The sequence below is a fragment of the Aythya fuligula genome, chromosome 21 (assembly GCF_009819795.1).
Source record: "Aythya fuligula isolate bAytFul2 chromosome 21, bAytFul2.pri, whole genome shotgun sequence".
Lineage (NCBI taxonomy): Eukaryota > Metazoa > Chordata > Aves > Anseriformes > Anatidae > Aythya > Aythya fuligula.
In genome coordinates, this window is record NC_045579.1 from 1284541 (window position 1) to 1299250 (window position 14710).

The window sequence follows — 14710 nt, forward strand, 5'->3', positions numbered from 1 at the left end:
TTACATCCAAAAAAAACCCAACAAAACAAAACAAAACAAAAAAGCCACAGGGATGGAACAGGTGTGCAAGGGATCCGATTTATTTTTGCACCAGGTGTCAAACCAAAGGCAAAGGGAACATGAGCTGTGCGGGAGCAGTGGCATGGGGTGCATTTTTTGCAGCACAAAATGGGGTAATTAACCAAGGAGAAATCCCCATTAATGTTAACGGGAATTATCCGCAGCTAATTACCCCTCTGTGCTGTATCTATGGTTGTGTGAAGTGACTTCATTGCAAGGGCAGGTGCAGGAGGTGGTCACCGGGGATCTGCTGAGATTGTGAAAGCATTTCCTTGAGTTTTTTCAACTTACAGGGAAAACTTGGTTCCTTCCCAGACCTGGCGAGGACTTTTTTCTGCCAAGGAAGACCTCAAAAAAGCCCATTTTAGGGTTACTTGACTCCCCGCAAAGGGCAGGGGGGGACGGGCAGCACAGGCAGACGAAGCCGTGTGCTGCTCTTTGCCGATTTCCTCATTAATCTTGATTACGGAGCCCTCGCGCTGAAGTTAATTTTCTTGTAGATGCATATCAGTCATGTAGCTGGGAATCTCTCACACGCTAATGAGGAATCTCAGCCTCGACACGTTATTACTCTGCTAATTAGTACACAGGCTTCTTCTGGAAAGGTCAGGAGAGAGGAGCTGAAAAACTTCTCTTTTCACAGCCTTTTTTGTGTCAAATTGGGGTCACCGCCTACAGACGGAGGAGACGCCTGCAATTCTCTGCCCTGGATTTAAGACGCTCCCAAAGGGCACCAGGAACAGTGCTTTGGACCTCGTTTTTTGGGCCAGATCCATCCACCAAGGACAGGAAGGGCATCGGCTGCTGGATGAGGCTGGAAGACAGCGACTCCATCCCCAAACAGGGATTTTCTGTGATGCTGGCCTGTTGCGACGGGAGCAGGCTGTGGGAAAGCCCTTGTTCAGAAAACCAAGCCAAACGCAACCAAACCAGCTCCTTCTGCTCCTTTCCAGGGGCTGTCAGCTGAGTGCCTTCACCAGCCGCTGAATTCACACAAAATTAAAACCCAGGCAAAACCCAATGAAGCCAGACACCCAATACAAACGGCAATATTTTTTTTCCAACAATTTACATCACTTACTGTCTCCTCTAATGTCCTGGGATCCGGCTGACGGCCCGCACGCTCCTCGCTGTGTTTTCTTGTGCTTCAGTACTAAATCTGGAGGCTGTCAAAGACGTTTTGCCTGGGGAAGATGGCTCCTTCTCTAAACGTTTTGGGATGCTCGGTTCATGCCTCTCCTGGCTCACTGCTCCTGCTCGGGGGGGGTCAGAGCTTTTGCACCCAGAAAGCAGCTGCAGAGCTGCAAGGGGATAAAATTGGGGTCAAGAAGGATTTGCGAGGAGCAGATATCTCACACCTGCCCCCAAACTTCCCCTCTTCACTGCTTTTGTCTGGGTGGCCCTTCTGCACTTTGAGCCTCATCTCTGCCTCTTGATGCGTTTCGCCTATGGGCTACTGCATCCAAAGCTTGAAAAAAAATTGCTCCATGCCCCTCCGGAGCATGGAAAAGAGAGGGGCACAGAAAAGGGGATGCTGAGGGATGGAGGCTCAGCACAGGAAAGCAAGAGGAGAATAAAGTCTTGACGGAGGCATCTGGGCAAAAAAAGCTCCTGGACAATCTGGCAGCTTGTCCAGGAGCTGACAGCACCCGTTGGGTCAAGCATGGGTGGCTGCGCAGCTCAACTCAGCTTCACCCTGGGGATGGCTATTTAGGGAGGTGTCCTCGGGGTTCCCACGTTGGACAGCCCTGTGAGCATTGTTTCTTCCTCCTCTTGTCAACGATAGTCCTGTGAGACTAAAGAAAATGTGATGCCTTTGAGAGGGGGCTATCAAATCTGCCATCAGATAAAGCGAGATTTGATTTCCAGGCATCCCCACACAAAAGCACGCCCAGCTTTTCCTGGTGAATGAAAGGCTATGGGAGAGAAAATCCAGCCCATGCAAAGGAATTTCACCAATTAATTTATTTGATTTAATTTGTTTTGATTTGATTTTGCACTGACCTATGCAGGGCCTGATTTCTTTTACGGCGGTTGGTTATTTTAAGAAAGAAGCCGTAACCCAGTGGATTTTGTCCGACTGGTGCTGCTGGTTGTGCTGGTCTCAGTGCAGAGGCTGTTTTTTGCAGCTGGGACCCCTAAGGAGGACATTGGGGGGTGTTTGCATGAGGCTCGGTGCTGCTGGAAACGAGGGGAGTTCCTGGGATTTTGAGAAATGTCAGGGTGAAGCTGGGGTTGGGGGCTGTGGGAAAAGGTGTCGGGGACACAGGGCGACCACATGGGACTGGGCAAGTCAAAGGCACTTGCAAAAGATAATTTTGCAATGAAAACGTCCAGGAACTAATTAAATGTGGAGAGCTGGATGAAAGCAAGGTCATCTGCCATGGAGGGCCACGGAGGGATGCACATCCAGGCCAGCGCATAAATGGGGGGGGGGAACAGCCCCAGGGCCGGATCCTGCTCCTGGGGGCTGAAGGGAGAGGGGAGGCGCTGAATGAAGCCGGAGCGAGCCCCCTGCGCTAGGGGGATGGCTGCAAAGTGCTGCTCTCCAGCTCCCTCTGGCTACCCCAGCCTGCTCCCCCCAGCCCCTGCCTGCCTCCAGCATCCCCTTCTGCACCCCACAACCCCCCCCCGAGGTACAGCCCCTCCCGTTTTCGCAGCCACGCACCCCCAGCCACCTCAGCCCCCTTCCTGCAGCCCCCATACAAGGCACAGCCCTCCCCCCATATACCACGCACCCCATACACCTCGCGCTCTCTCCTACGCCCTCTATCCAAGGCACAGCCTCTCCTGCATCCACCCCCATACCATGCACCCCCATACACCGCCCCCTGCCCCCCCCCACACCGAGCACCCCCTCCTGCACCCCGTACAAAGCACAGCCCCCCCCGCACCCCTATATTCCGCTCCCCCCCTGCACCCCCATCCAAATCACAGCACCCCCAACCCCCGCATCCACCGCCCCCCCGCCCCCCAGCCGCCATACAAAGCACGGCCCTTCCTGCACCCCTATACAACGCGCAGCCCCCCCGCACCCCCATATAACGCGCAGCCCCTCCAGCCCCCCCATCCACCGCCCCCCCCATCCAAATCACGGCCCTCCCTGTCCCCCCCCCATCCTAACCACAGCCCCTTCGCCCCCCCCATCCTTTGCCCACCCCCCCCCCTCCATCCAAGCCACGGCCCCCCCCCCGCCCCCAGCCCCTCCCCGGGGCCGGACCGGGGCGGGCTCAGCCTGGGGGGGGGGGGGGCCGGCAGCGAGCCGGGCTCGGGCTGCGAGCACTCGGCTCGGCTCGGCGGGACCGAGGAGCGGGGGGGGCACCGAGCCCAGCCCCCGGCCCCGCCGCCATGCCCCACGGACCCCCCCCGGGTCCCTCGTCCGCCACCGCCACCGGGCCGGGGCAGCGGTGAGCCCCCATGGGGCGCCCCCCCCCGCGGGCACCATGCGGACCGTGAGCCCCCTGCCCCTCTGCCTGCTGCTTTGGGATCTCCTCGACCTGGCGCTGGGTGAGTGCTCCCTCCCCCCAAAAAAATAAAAAATAAAAAACGGGACTGCTTCTAACCGCCCCCCCCAGCCCCGGAATAACGGGGGGAGCCGCTCCGCAGAAAGCGTGCGGTGGCTCCGGGCTCCGCATCTCCCCCCCCCCGGGGGCTTGGGGGAGGTGTTGGGGGGTGATATGGGGGGGTAGGGGGGACAGGCACCCGGGTCGGACCCGGTAATAGGGCAGCCGGTAGTAGGGTACCAGATTTGGAGCCGGTAGTAGTAGGGCAGCCAAAAATAGGACACCGGGTTTGGACCCCGTAACAGGGTACCCAGTGCGGACTTGGTAATAGGGGAACCCGCTGATATGCAGCCAGTTTGGATCTATCAATGGGGTGCCAGGTTTGGGCTGAGTATTAAGGTACCCATTAATAGGATGCTGGTTTTGGACCCCTTAGTAGGGGGTTCGTTAATGGGATATTAGGTTTGGACCCAATAATAGGACATTTGCAAATAGATCATCTGTTTTGGACCTGATAATACGGGAACCCACTAATACAGCGACCTGTTCAGACATATTAATAGGGTGCCAGATTTTGACCTAGTAAAGGGCACCCAGTAAGAGGATACTGGGTTTGGACCCGTTACTAGGTCACTTGCAAATAGAGCACCCAGGAATAGGGCACCCCCACTGGACCCGTTAGTAGGGTACCTGGCTTGGATCCAGTAATAGGGTACCTGCTGATAGGACACTGTTTTTGGACCCGGTAGCAGGGTATTAGATTTGGACCCGTTAATAGGGCACTTGCAAATAGAGCACCCAGTTTGGACCCATTAATAGGGCACTCCCAAACAAGGCATTGGTTCTGGACCCATTAACTGGTACGAGCACTGGAGCCGTTAACAGGGCACCCATTAATAGGGTACCTGCTAAGAGGACATGCGGGGGCACCCCAAACCCTGCAGGCAAGAGGGAGGGGGTACCCAGCAGGGAGAAGACCCCCCCCCATCCAGCCGGGCTCCCAGAAACCCATTGCAACGCCCGTTTTGCAGAGGTTTCATCCACCCCCCCTCCTCGCATCCCCTCCCCAAAAGTGGGGTTCCCAGGAGGCAGAAATGCACAGGGCAGGAAACTTTCCCCTCCCTGCACTTGGAGGCTGTGGGGCAGCTGCTTGCTTCCATTTCTGGGGGTGTTCGGAGGCACCGGGTTCACGGCCCCCCCGTGCCCACCCAAGCCACCCGCTGTGGGGTCTCGGCAGCCGCTTTCCGTGGGAGGAGCGCGGCAAAGCCCCGGCTGCTTTGCAAAGCTCCGGGAGACAGAATCGGGTGGCAGAGCTCATTCGGCACTGCTTGGGTTTGTTTTTTAATTTCTAGCACACTTTTTCCTCTACGGAAAGCCGCCGTCAGCTGCTGCAGGGAGCGGGGAGGGGGAGCAGCGGCCGTGCTCTGCGGGCTTGACACAAAGGAGCCGATTCTTCTCTGGTTTGGGATGCCGGGGCCCCTGTGCCTTGTGGATTGCACAAAATCATCCTTTGGGGATTGCACCCAGTGTGGCCGTGGCCATATCCCAAGCCGCGGGTGGGGATGCGTCGCGCAGCTCTGTGCCCCGTGTCCCTCTTTGCTCGTCCCCGTTTTGGGGAGCAGGTGGAGGATTTTCAAGGAACAATGCGTCCGCAAGCTGTCCGTCACCACTGCACGGAGCCGTTTTCCTCTGTTTTGCCTCTTTTTTTTTTTTCACAATTGCTCTTCCGCTGCCGATCTGGGAGAATGAGTGAGTGGATATGGGTAAACCGGTGCTTGTGGCATGGATTTGGGGGAAAAAAGGAGGCAAAAGTTGTTTTCCCATGGGTGTGGAGGCAGCCCCTGGCAGGGGTTGTGTGTTGGGAAGTGATACGAGAGGAGGATCTGAGCATGGCTCCTAAGCTGGCAGTGTCTCACGGACCCAGACTCATACTTCCATGAACCTGTTGTTGGCTCTTAAAATCCCACTGGGACTTTGCTGTTTCCCCATATCCCGAGGTTGAGCTGCTCAAAGCATCTCCTCGCAGGCCCTTGGGTGGAGAAATGCTGTCCCAAAACCCAGTGCTTCCTCTCTGCTTTTAAAGCAATAATAATAATAAAGATAATAATTATTGCCATGCATGCCCGTCACAATGCTCCGGCAAGCGACGGAGAGCTGCTCCCGAAATTCAGTGGGCAGATGGCTTTTCCTTGGCTGACAGCATCCTTGGCTGGAGCTGCTGCCGACCTCCGCGCGTGGCGAGGGAGGACGTGCCCAGGGAGGTCCTGCCCCTCGCTTGCCAGGGATGCAGCAGGATCTGGCTGCAGCCCCCAGGAAGGGGACGCAAGCTCCCGCTGCTCTCTCCCACAAGCGCACGTGCCCTCGTGCTCAGCATCTGCAACGCTCCTCCAAAGCGACGCTGGCAAATCTTGTCTTTTTTTTTTTTTTTTTTTTTTTTTTTGTAGTGCCATCTCTCTATATTGCATGGTGCGTGCTCCAGAGCCACTCACGTGCATTCTCTCCCCGTGCTTTGCCCCGTTGCTGCCCCGTCCCAGGGCACACGAGGTGTGCTGCCGCATCCCCTGGCGGAGCAGAGCGCCAGGACCCATCAGCAGCCCTTCCACTCCGGCACAGCATCTGCGAGGTGGGAGCCTTTGGGGCTTTTCCATCCATTGCCTTTTCATAAAAAAAGCCCTTTTGTTTGCCCAAACGAAGCTGCCTGCTTGCTTGATGCGCGTTAGGTCAGCTGGATCCTTCCCAAAGCGTTATGCATCCCTCCGGGAAGCTTCACCCACCCACAGCACAGCTTTTTTCCTTTAAAACAACCTCGAGCTCTCCCTTTGGCCAGGAAAAGCTGCCTGGGCAGGGCTAAGTGGGTTAAGGAGCCGTCAAGATGAGAAAATGAGGGCGGATGCGGGAGGTGAGCGGTGGGACAGTGGCTGACGATGGAGCCGTAGCCTCGGGGCCCCTGGTTTTGGAAAGGCAGAAAGCCCCATCTGCAGGCAGGGCGATGGCTTCTTGGCATTGCTGAAACCCGGGCTGGCTTATTAGCTGGCGCTCAGCTTGTCGCCTGAAATATGTTCCCATAAAATCTTCATCAGCAGCGGTCGGGTTTGTTTTACAGCCGTGTAAAATCAGAGCTGTGTTTTGCAAACATGAAAGGAGGGCTAAATATGTCAAGTTTTGATCTCAGCGAGATATTTATATATAGCCCTCGTCTTAGCGTTTTACTTCGGCTTCCGGATTCAACCTCTGGTGATGGGGAAAAAAGGGGAAAATTCAAGTGTGGCCTCTTGTTTGAGGCTGCTCAGGAAATTGCTGGGCTTTGCCCCAAAAGGGCAGGTTTACTGGGGCAGCTCGTGTTGCGTGCCTGGGACTGGGCTTTGCAGGTTCCTGCCCTTGGGGCTATGCCTGTGCTGCTTCTCTGAGCCCAAATTGCAAAGAAAAGCAGCTTGGAAAAATTCCTTTGCAGTTGTTGTTTTGTTGGGGAGCGGATACTGGAGAAATGCTTCATTTTTCTCCTTTCTGAAGGAAAATCACAGCATGCCATGTTTGCTGGGGTGATGGGAGACACCTGCACGAGTCTCTTGCTTAAAGACAAGAGGTGTACGGTGGGAGGCTGCACAGCGAGGGAGAGGAGGAGCATCCCCTGCACCACGTGGAAGCAAAACCTGCTCTAATTCACCTGCAAATGCATGGCACTGACCTGGAAAACCGTAGTGTGTTCCCACCAGCCTTTCTGCTCCTGCCTTTCCCTGGCAAATCTTGCATTCAGCTCAGGGTCACCTCATTTTTATCCTTTCCTACCAATTTCTGTAAATTCTGCTTATTGCAAAGCCTCTCGCCGTCCGGGTAAATCTGTGTTGTGGAAGCAGACGTAGCACCTTCCAAAACCCCTCCTAACCATGCTAATTGCCCTTCTCCTCTCCCAACTAGGCCAATTTTGATATTCCCTTCTCTCTCCCCACCAGCTGCATTTTGTAGCAGTTTATAGCTGCCAGATTGAATCCAGAGCACTTTCAAAAAGCTGTAAAGCAGGCAAGGATCTTCCCCTCGCCTTGTACCTTTCCCAGCTAACAAGCAGTTTGGGGTACTTAGTTTTTCTGCTTACACTCTCATGCATTGAACCCCATTTCTGAGGGTTTCATTCATTGAACCCCATTTCCACCTGGCTGGTGGAGCTCAGTTTTGGGGCAAATCCCCCAAATTCCCCTTTCCTTGCTGCAACAGGGAAGCCTGTGGAGTTACTGGCACCTCCAAAAAACCTAGAGGTGCTTCAGGGTTTGGCTTTAGGTCTGGCTGATTTTCTCCTTCTGGAGTTTGCTTTTTTTTTTTTTTTTTTTTTTTTTTTTTTACCAGATTTTGGTTTCTTTGGACTCACGTGGGTCACAGAGTCTGGGAGAAATGTTACCGCCTTCTCTGGTGTTACAGACTTGTGTTACACGTCCTGGTTTTTCTTCCAAGAGCTAAGCAGCCCCTGCTATATGCAAGCTGCTATATGCAGCCTGCCAAACGCTGTATGCATCGTGCAACACGCCGAATGCTGTATGCAACATGCTAAGCAATACATATGCAATGTGCTGGATTGTATACGCAGTATGTACAGTGCTGTATGCTATATACATTGCAGCCCTCCTGCGTGCACTCTGACTTATCTCTGGTGCCTTCAAGTACTTCCAGGCAAGGTCTTCCCTTCCCTTGAGTTGCATCCAGGCTTCAGCAACATGCAAATGCAATTGAGCTCCTGCATCGCCGTGTTAGTTTTTATGGAGCATCCACGCATGACCCTCATTATGCTCTTGTGAGCCTCTCCTTCCCATGGAGATGTTTTATGGCTTCACATGCCCCGCCTGCTTCTTTTTTTTTTTTTTTTTTTTTTTCCTGTTGTCATTGCAGAAGTGGTCTTTTCTGACAGAAAATCCTGGACTGGGAACGCTTGACCGGCTCTTGCCTTGCTCCTTCTGCAGATGAAAAGCTCTCCACCTGTTGGGATAAGAGCAGGTTTTACCTAATCCCCATGCGCTAATGGCTTGTGAATCGAGATGGAGCCAGGGTAAGGACTCTGCTAAGGCTCCTGCAGGCCTCCGGGGGAGGTGGGGAAGGAGCTGAGACCTCGTCCCTCGTGAGGATGGTGATGGCTGGGAGCTGCCTGCGACCACGCACAGGAAGGATGAAGCATCGCTTGGGACCCACCACTGATTTGCTCATGGCTTTGTTTTTTTTCCCCCTATTTGCTTGATTTCAGTGACTCCAAGTCAGGCTCTTTGCCCACACACTGGGGAAGAGGAAAGCTCAAGGGAAGGAGCCCCCAGCTCCCTGGTTTTTAGAGGCAGGAGGCTCAGCTCCTGCCTTGCAAACTTCCCGGCTCATAAATCAGCCTGCAAAGAGCCGAGCCGGGAGGATGCAGCTGATGCGCCCGGGTTTGTTCCGTGCCAAACTGCTCTCTTTGCCCTTTTGTTTGCTAGCTGCCGAGGCACTTGGCGTACTGATGGGCTTGTTTTTAACTAATGACTGGCACTCACATTATCTCCCCGGCATTATCTCCTTCCCACTTTTCCCCTCTCCTTCCTAAAATAAACCGTCAATCACGGGCTTGTTTTCAGCACTGGGCTCCTGCTGCCTTTGGGATGGGATTCATCGCCCAAGTGCCAAGGGCAGGCGGGCTCTTAGAAAAGTGCAGGACAATAACCCGCCGCAGTGCTTCCCGCTGTGCAGTTATTGTCACTGCCAGCCCTATATTTTCTGCACGTGGTGGCTGGGAGCGGGCACAAAGCCCATAATAAACAGGTGATTGGGTACCGACCGGCACCAAATGTCAGCGGAAAGAAAGGCAGCAATGCTAAAGAAGGGGTAAATGGAGCCATTCGTATTTTTTTTTTTCACACTATTTTTATTTATTGATCTATTTTTTTAAGAGTGTGGAGCCGTTTGGCACCGGGAAGGTTTGCGTCTGACTTGTTTCTGCTCTCAGATGGAATGGGTTTCATCCCCCTGAAGGGCTGCCCCAGGGCTGTCCCAATGCTCTTATCCTTTTGGGGTGACCGTCACCTCCCCTGTCCTTGCCGAGGCCACCCAGAGAGTGGCATCGCATCCCTGCGATGGCATCTGCGATGCTGATGAGTGAACACCTGGGCGGCGGGTGCTTGGAGCAGAAGCCAGTGCTGGAGCCAGTCCTTTGAAATGTAATTAGCGCTGTATTAGCTAGAAGCAAAACTGTCATTAATAGGGTCCTGACAGCCCGGGAGAGGGAGGTTTTGAGCAGGGAAGGAGGCTTTCCAGCGCTTGGCTGGCTCCACAGCAAAGCCCTGCCTGCCGGAGATCGCCCGGGGGCTTTTTGGCTGCCAGCATCACAGGGCTTTACCCCCTGGCTCCACGGAGGTTTGGGGAACATCAGGATAAAGACACATTTCCCGTTGGAGGGATGCTGAAACGGAGCCCTTCCCAGCCTGCAGACCACACATTTTGTCTCTTCAGCTGCCGGGAGCAAATCTCCATCTGCAAAACCCTTCTTGGCTGAAAGACTCAGTGTCCCGGAGGGCCAGAGAACGGAGCAGGGATTTCACTCCTCTCCTACCCAAACCTCTGTATAATTTCCCATTTATATAATGCCTTCAACAATATACTTTGGAAGGGAGGGCAGAGGGGATTAGCGGCGGTTATTCCAGCCCTGCTCCGCCTCCCTGGGCTTGCAGATAAATCCTGCTGCTGCATCCTATCAGCCCAGGCTGGGGAAATGGGAGCTGCGGCTTCCTCCGCTTTGCATGCACTTTTGTACCCGTTTGTTTCTTTGCAAAGTGATTTGGGCAACTTCGGTGCAGGGATGGGCAGGAGCAATCTGGAGGTGCCCCTCAGTGGGGCTTTGCTTTTCCCTGTAGGACCGAAGTGATGGGAGGGATGTGGGGTGATGGGGGGACGGGGCGGTGGCACTCAGGTGTGCTGCCGTCTGTGGAGATGCTTTTTTGGGGAGTTGCTTGGATAACACTGGCTGTGCTGGTAGCGTCGCTGCTTTTGGTGGTGGGAGTGCTGGGAAAGGCTGCTCCCCAGGGGGTGTTTTGCCCTTGGTGCTGCTTGAAAGGAGGAAAATGATGTGAAAGGGGTGATTTCTGCTGGCGGTTGTGGTCATCATGGGAGGCAAGCGATGGCTCTGGGAGCCACTGGCTCCTCACAGGGGGCCAAGATGGGTCTTAAATGTGGGAGAGGGGCGAAAAGGCTTTGGCTTTGGAAAAGCACCGGGATCACCCCGGCTTTGAGGTGAGGCAGGGGTGTGGGTGAGCTGCGCTCCCCAGCGAGCCTTCTTTTGGGTGTTTTCTTTTGAAAAACGAAAACAAACGAACCAACAAAAAACCTGCTTTTGTCGGAAGTGGCTTTTTTCTGGAGGAGGATTGCAATGGCCAAGTGATTTCGGCTTCCAGCAGCAGCAGGAACATCCCAAGAGCCAGCAGCTGAATTTGGCTGTTTTTCTCGCTTCTCTCCCCACGTTGCATCGCAGAAGGATGCAGTGGCTCAGAGGGGGGCTGGAAGATTTGGGCAACACCAGTGCGGCCAACACCTCAAAATGTGTATGTGGAGGTGTTGGAGAGGGGGGTTTGCTCCATGATGGATGAACAATACTGGCTGGACCTGATGGAGAGTCACCGTGGAACGGGGAAATACTGCTCCAAAAAGGATGCGGAAGATACATCTCCAGCAGGAGCAAGGCACTTCCACTGCCGGTTGGGATTCCAGACAGGCAATCGTTTGTGGAGAGAAAACTCCAGCTCTTCAGCTCCACACAGGCTGCTGTCATCTTACAACTTGCGTATGTGCATGTAGAGATGAAATATTTTCCACAAGTGCTGGCAGAGGTGGCTCTTTTCAAACTATATCTGCGTCTTACTGCATTATTATGGCTGGGATTGGTGCTTTTTTTTCTTTTTTTTTTTTTTTTCTTTTTTCTTCTGTTTAAGGAAGTATTTGGAAAGACTTATGTATGCAAACTGGCTGGAGATGGCTGGGTTTCCTTCTGACGGAGAGAGAATTTACTCCCCTGTAATTATAGCGGTGGCGTGGGAACGAAGCCGTGCTCAAGGAAGCCTGGTTTCCAAATTAAACCCCTCTGCTCACAGAAATACATCTTCTTTTTTTTTTTTTTTTTTTTTTTTTTTTTTTTTTTTTTCAGCAGGAAAACACATCTGGGTGACTTTGGGATGGGGAATGGTTTTGCTGGGGCAGGATCTGGACATCAGGATGCGAGGGCTGCCCATGCCTCTGGGTTTTCCCAGTGCACCACGGCTGCTTTGTACCGTTTGTTTGCACAGACCCCCCCCTGCCTCCCACCCCCTGATCTGCTAAAAGCTTCCTGCTGTGAGAAAACAACCCAACTCTTTAAAATTTAAAAGGCTTATTTAAACAATGTTATCTCTCTTGGAAGGGAGAGAGCATATTGAATGGTTATATTTAGTGGTCGGTGTAGGACAAAGCAGATGCGGAGAGATTTTTAACACGGGGATGTTAATCACTTATGCCACACTGCCTGGGAGATGTGGGTATATGCATTGGTGTATAAATATATGCAGCACACCCGTGAGGATGAGGATGGGAGAAGCAGGGGGTGCATGCTGGCTGGGCATGACTTGAGCATCCTTCCTTGATCGTCTTTTCACCTTTTTCCACCCCAAAAGGCAGCTGGACGAAGCAGTGTGTCTCCATCTTCATCCCCAAAATGCGCAGCAGGATGGGGATGCTCTGGGTAGGCGGGGGGGGTGACGGCAGGATGCACAACCCCAGCCTTTCTGCCCCCAGATGGGACTGGGATGGGAAGCAGAGCATTTTACAGGCTTGCAAATGGGCTGTTTAACAAATCCTGCTGTCCTCTCCCTGCCAGCGAGCTGCGAGGAAAGCCTACCGCATTACCGAGCCTCTATTACCCACCCTCGTGGGAGCACTGAATTAAAGGAAATATTTTATGATCCTACGCTTCGTTATGTTTTATTAAAAGCAGAGCATCGGCCTCCCCTGCCACATTCATCAGATCAGAGGCTCTGTTGTTTTTTTTTCCTCCTCCCAAGCTTTCGCTGCTCTTGCTGCTGTTTCCGAAGTAGCCAGTTTGCTCTCGTGGCGGAGCAGGGAAGTCTGAACCAGGGGAAAATGGGCAGTTGGGGTTATCTGTGGAGGCCCCATTTCCAAATTGCTTGGGGATGTGGAGTTGTGATGCAGAATTAAGGGATGGAGGTGGGAAAAGTGGAGACAAATGCAGGTTGCAGGGAGGTGTGGAGGTGTTTGAGGTATAGCTGGGGACCGGCACGGCCCTGTGAGCCCTCAGGATACCCCATGGAAAAGGTGCTTGGAAAAGCCTCCCCACATACAGCACCTTTCCTCCATCTCAGGGCAACCAATCCCACGCTGGGAGGACTGACGGTCTGTTGCAGATTTTGGGGGAAAGACCCCAAAAACGCAAACACTCGCCTTGCAGAGCTGAAGTATCCCTAGCAAGCAGGGCTGGGAGTTTGCCTTATCAGTCCTGTAGATCGGCAGTGAAAAGCCAGCCAAATAATGATAGTCAAGCATATCTGGAAGCAGTCAGGAGACAGAAAGGTATTAATTAGCAGTTATTTCTCAACGGAGCGGAGATGGATAGGGATTAAGGTAACAGCCATGTGCATCCTTTCCGTAGCGGCGGCGAAGCGCCGGTAAATCAGCGTTATGAATCGGTGCTGTAAGAGGGAGATATGTTTTAATCTTATTAGCGGCGCGGCATTACTGGGAGAGCAAAGGGATTATTAATCACAGAGCGCAAATCGGGGAGAAGAGGGTGGCTTCAAATTAGCAATCCAGCTTTGTGCAGAGAGTGCCAAGAGGGGTGTCGGAGATGGAGAAGAACAGGCATCAGATAGGGGCTGAGGGGATGGGAGGATGCCAAGGAAAAGGGCAAAAAGCCCCCAGCAAGAGATGAGGGTGATGCTGGGGCTGTCCCCTGGGGTGATTCAGTGTTTTTTGCAGGGAAAAAGCAGCCCAGCTTGGGGGAGAGGGAGCCTCGATTCAGAGCTGTTGGAAGAACAGGATCTTTGCTGCTCTTCCTGCTGGTTTGGGGTCTGGCTGCCATCCCCCTCCGGGAAATTGGGGCCAACCTCTTGGTGGGAAGGGGGCAGGGGGCAGGGGGAGCTTGGCTGTGTGTATGGGGCTGGGTGAGGGATGGAGGGTGGACCCTGCACTGGGACTGTACCAGGACCTGTGAGGGTACCAACACTGGAGATCCCCGGGGATCGTGCCTAGGATAACGCAGGACCTACAGGCATCCGTCCCATCCTGCCACCCCTCATCCAGCCTTTGGGGGTCCAGGCTTTGGGGGTTTGGAAGCACTTTGCACTTCTGCCCAGCACCAGGCTTTATTTTCCCCTTTTCTATGCCCGAGGTTATGCCCTTGGTGCATAAGTTCAGAAGACGGAAAAAAAAAAAAGTTGTATTTTTTTATTATTTGATAATAATAATAATAAAAACAACCCTTCCCAGTTAGAGCGTGCAGGAATTGATGGCGTGGGCAGAGCTTACAGACGGCAGGCAGCAGGGAGCAGGCAGTGGACAGCTCCCTCATTTGTCACCAATCACAAGTCTGGGATAATTGGATTGCCTGCAAATAGAGAAAGAAAGAAGCAAATTCATCATCTTGCTCCCAGTTACCTCCTTCTCCTCGGCCGGCTTGGTGCTGGCGCAGCAAAAACCCTTGTTGGGACTCATAATGTGGGGGGAAACCTGACAGCAGCATCCAGACCTAAATCCTCATCCCTGCTCTTCAGGAAAATTATTTTTTCCCCGTTCTGCCCATCCCAAACCTCTGTTTTTCCCACTAAAGTTGGACAAGGAGAAGGTTTAGGGAGGATTTTGGTGTTTCAGATGTCAAATTTCAAAATTGCACTCTTCTGAGGAATAGAGCTTGTTTCTAGTAATTCCCTTTTGGTACTCACATTTTTCTCTCTCTCTCTTTTTTTTTTTTTTTTTTTTCTTTTATTTTCTTTTCTTGATCTCAGATGGTTTTGTAAAGCAGTGGATCTTGCCCTCCCTCTGTCAAATGGGGAAACTGAGGCACAGGTGGGACTTGCTTCAAAAGGCACGCTTTGAGCTGCTTCCAGCTCTGCTAATTAGCTCGGGCTGGGATTATGCTTGAGCCTAGATTAACAAAGTGAGCTATGGTT

General features: G+C 53.2%; 1 protein-coding gene across 1 annotated transcript in view; it reads left to right on the top strand.

Moving 5' to 3' along the window:
* The first annotated feature begins 2443 nt into the window (after nucleotides 1–2443).
* The window catches only part of IGSF21 (immunoglobin superfamily member 21), a 38673-nt gene continuing 26406 nt past the window's right edge, over nucleotides 2444–14710 (top strand). Inside the window, exons 1-2 of the mRNA XM_032201663.1 lie at nucleotides 2444–2477; nucleotides 3262–3567. Coding sequence (XP_032057554.1) covers nucleotides 2444–2477; nucleotides 3262–3567 — 340 coding nt within the window. The remainder of the gene's footprint in view (nucleotides 2478–3261; nucleotides 3568–14710) is intronic.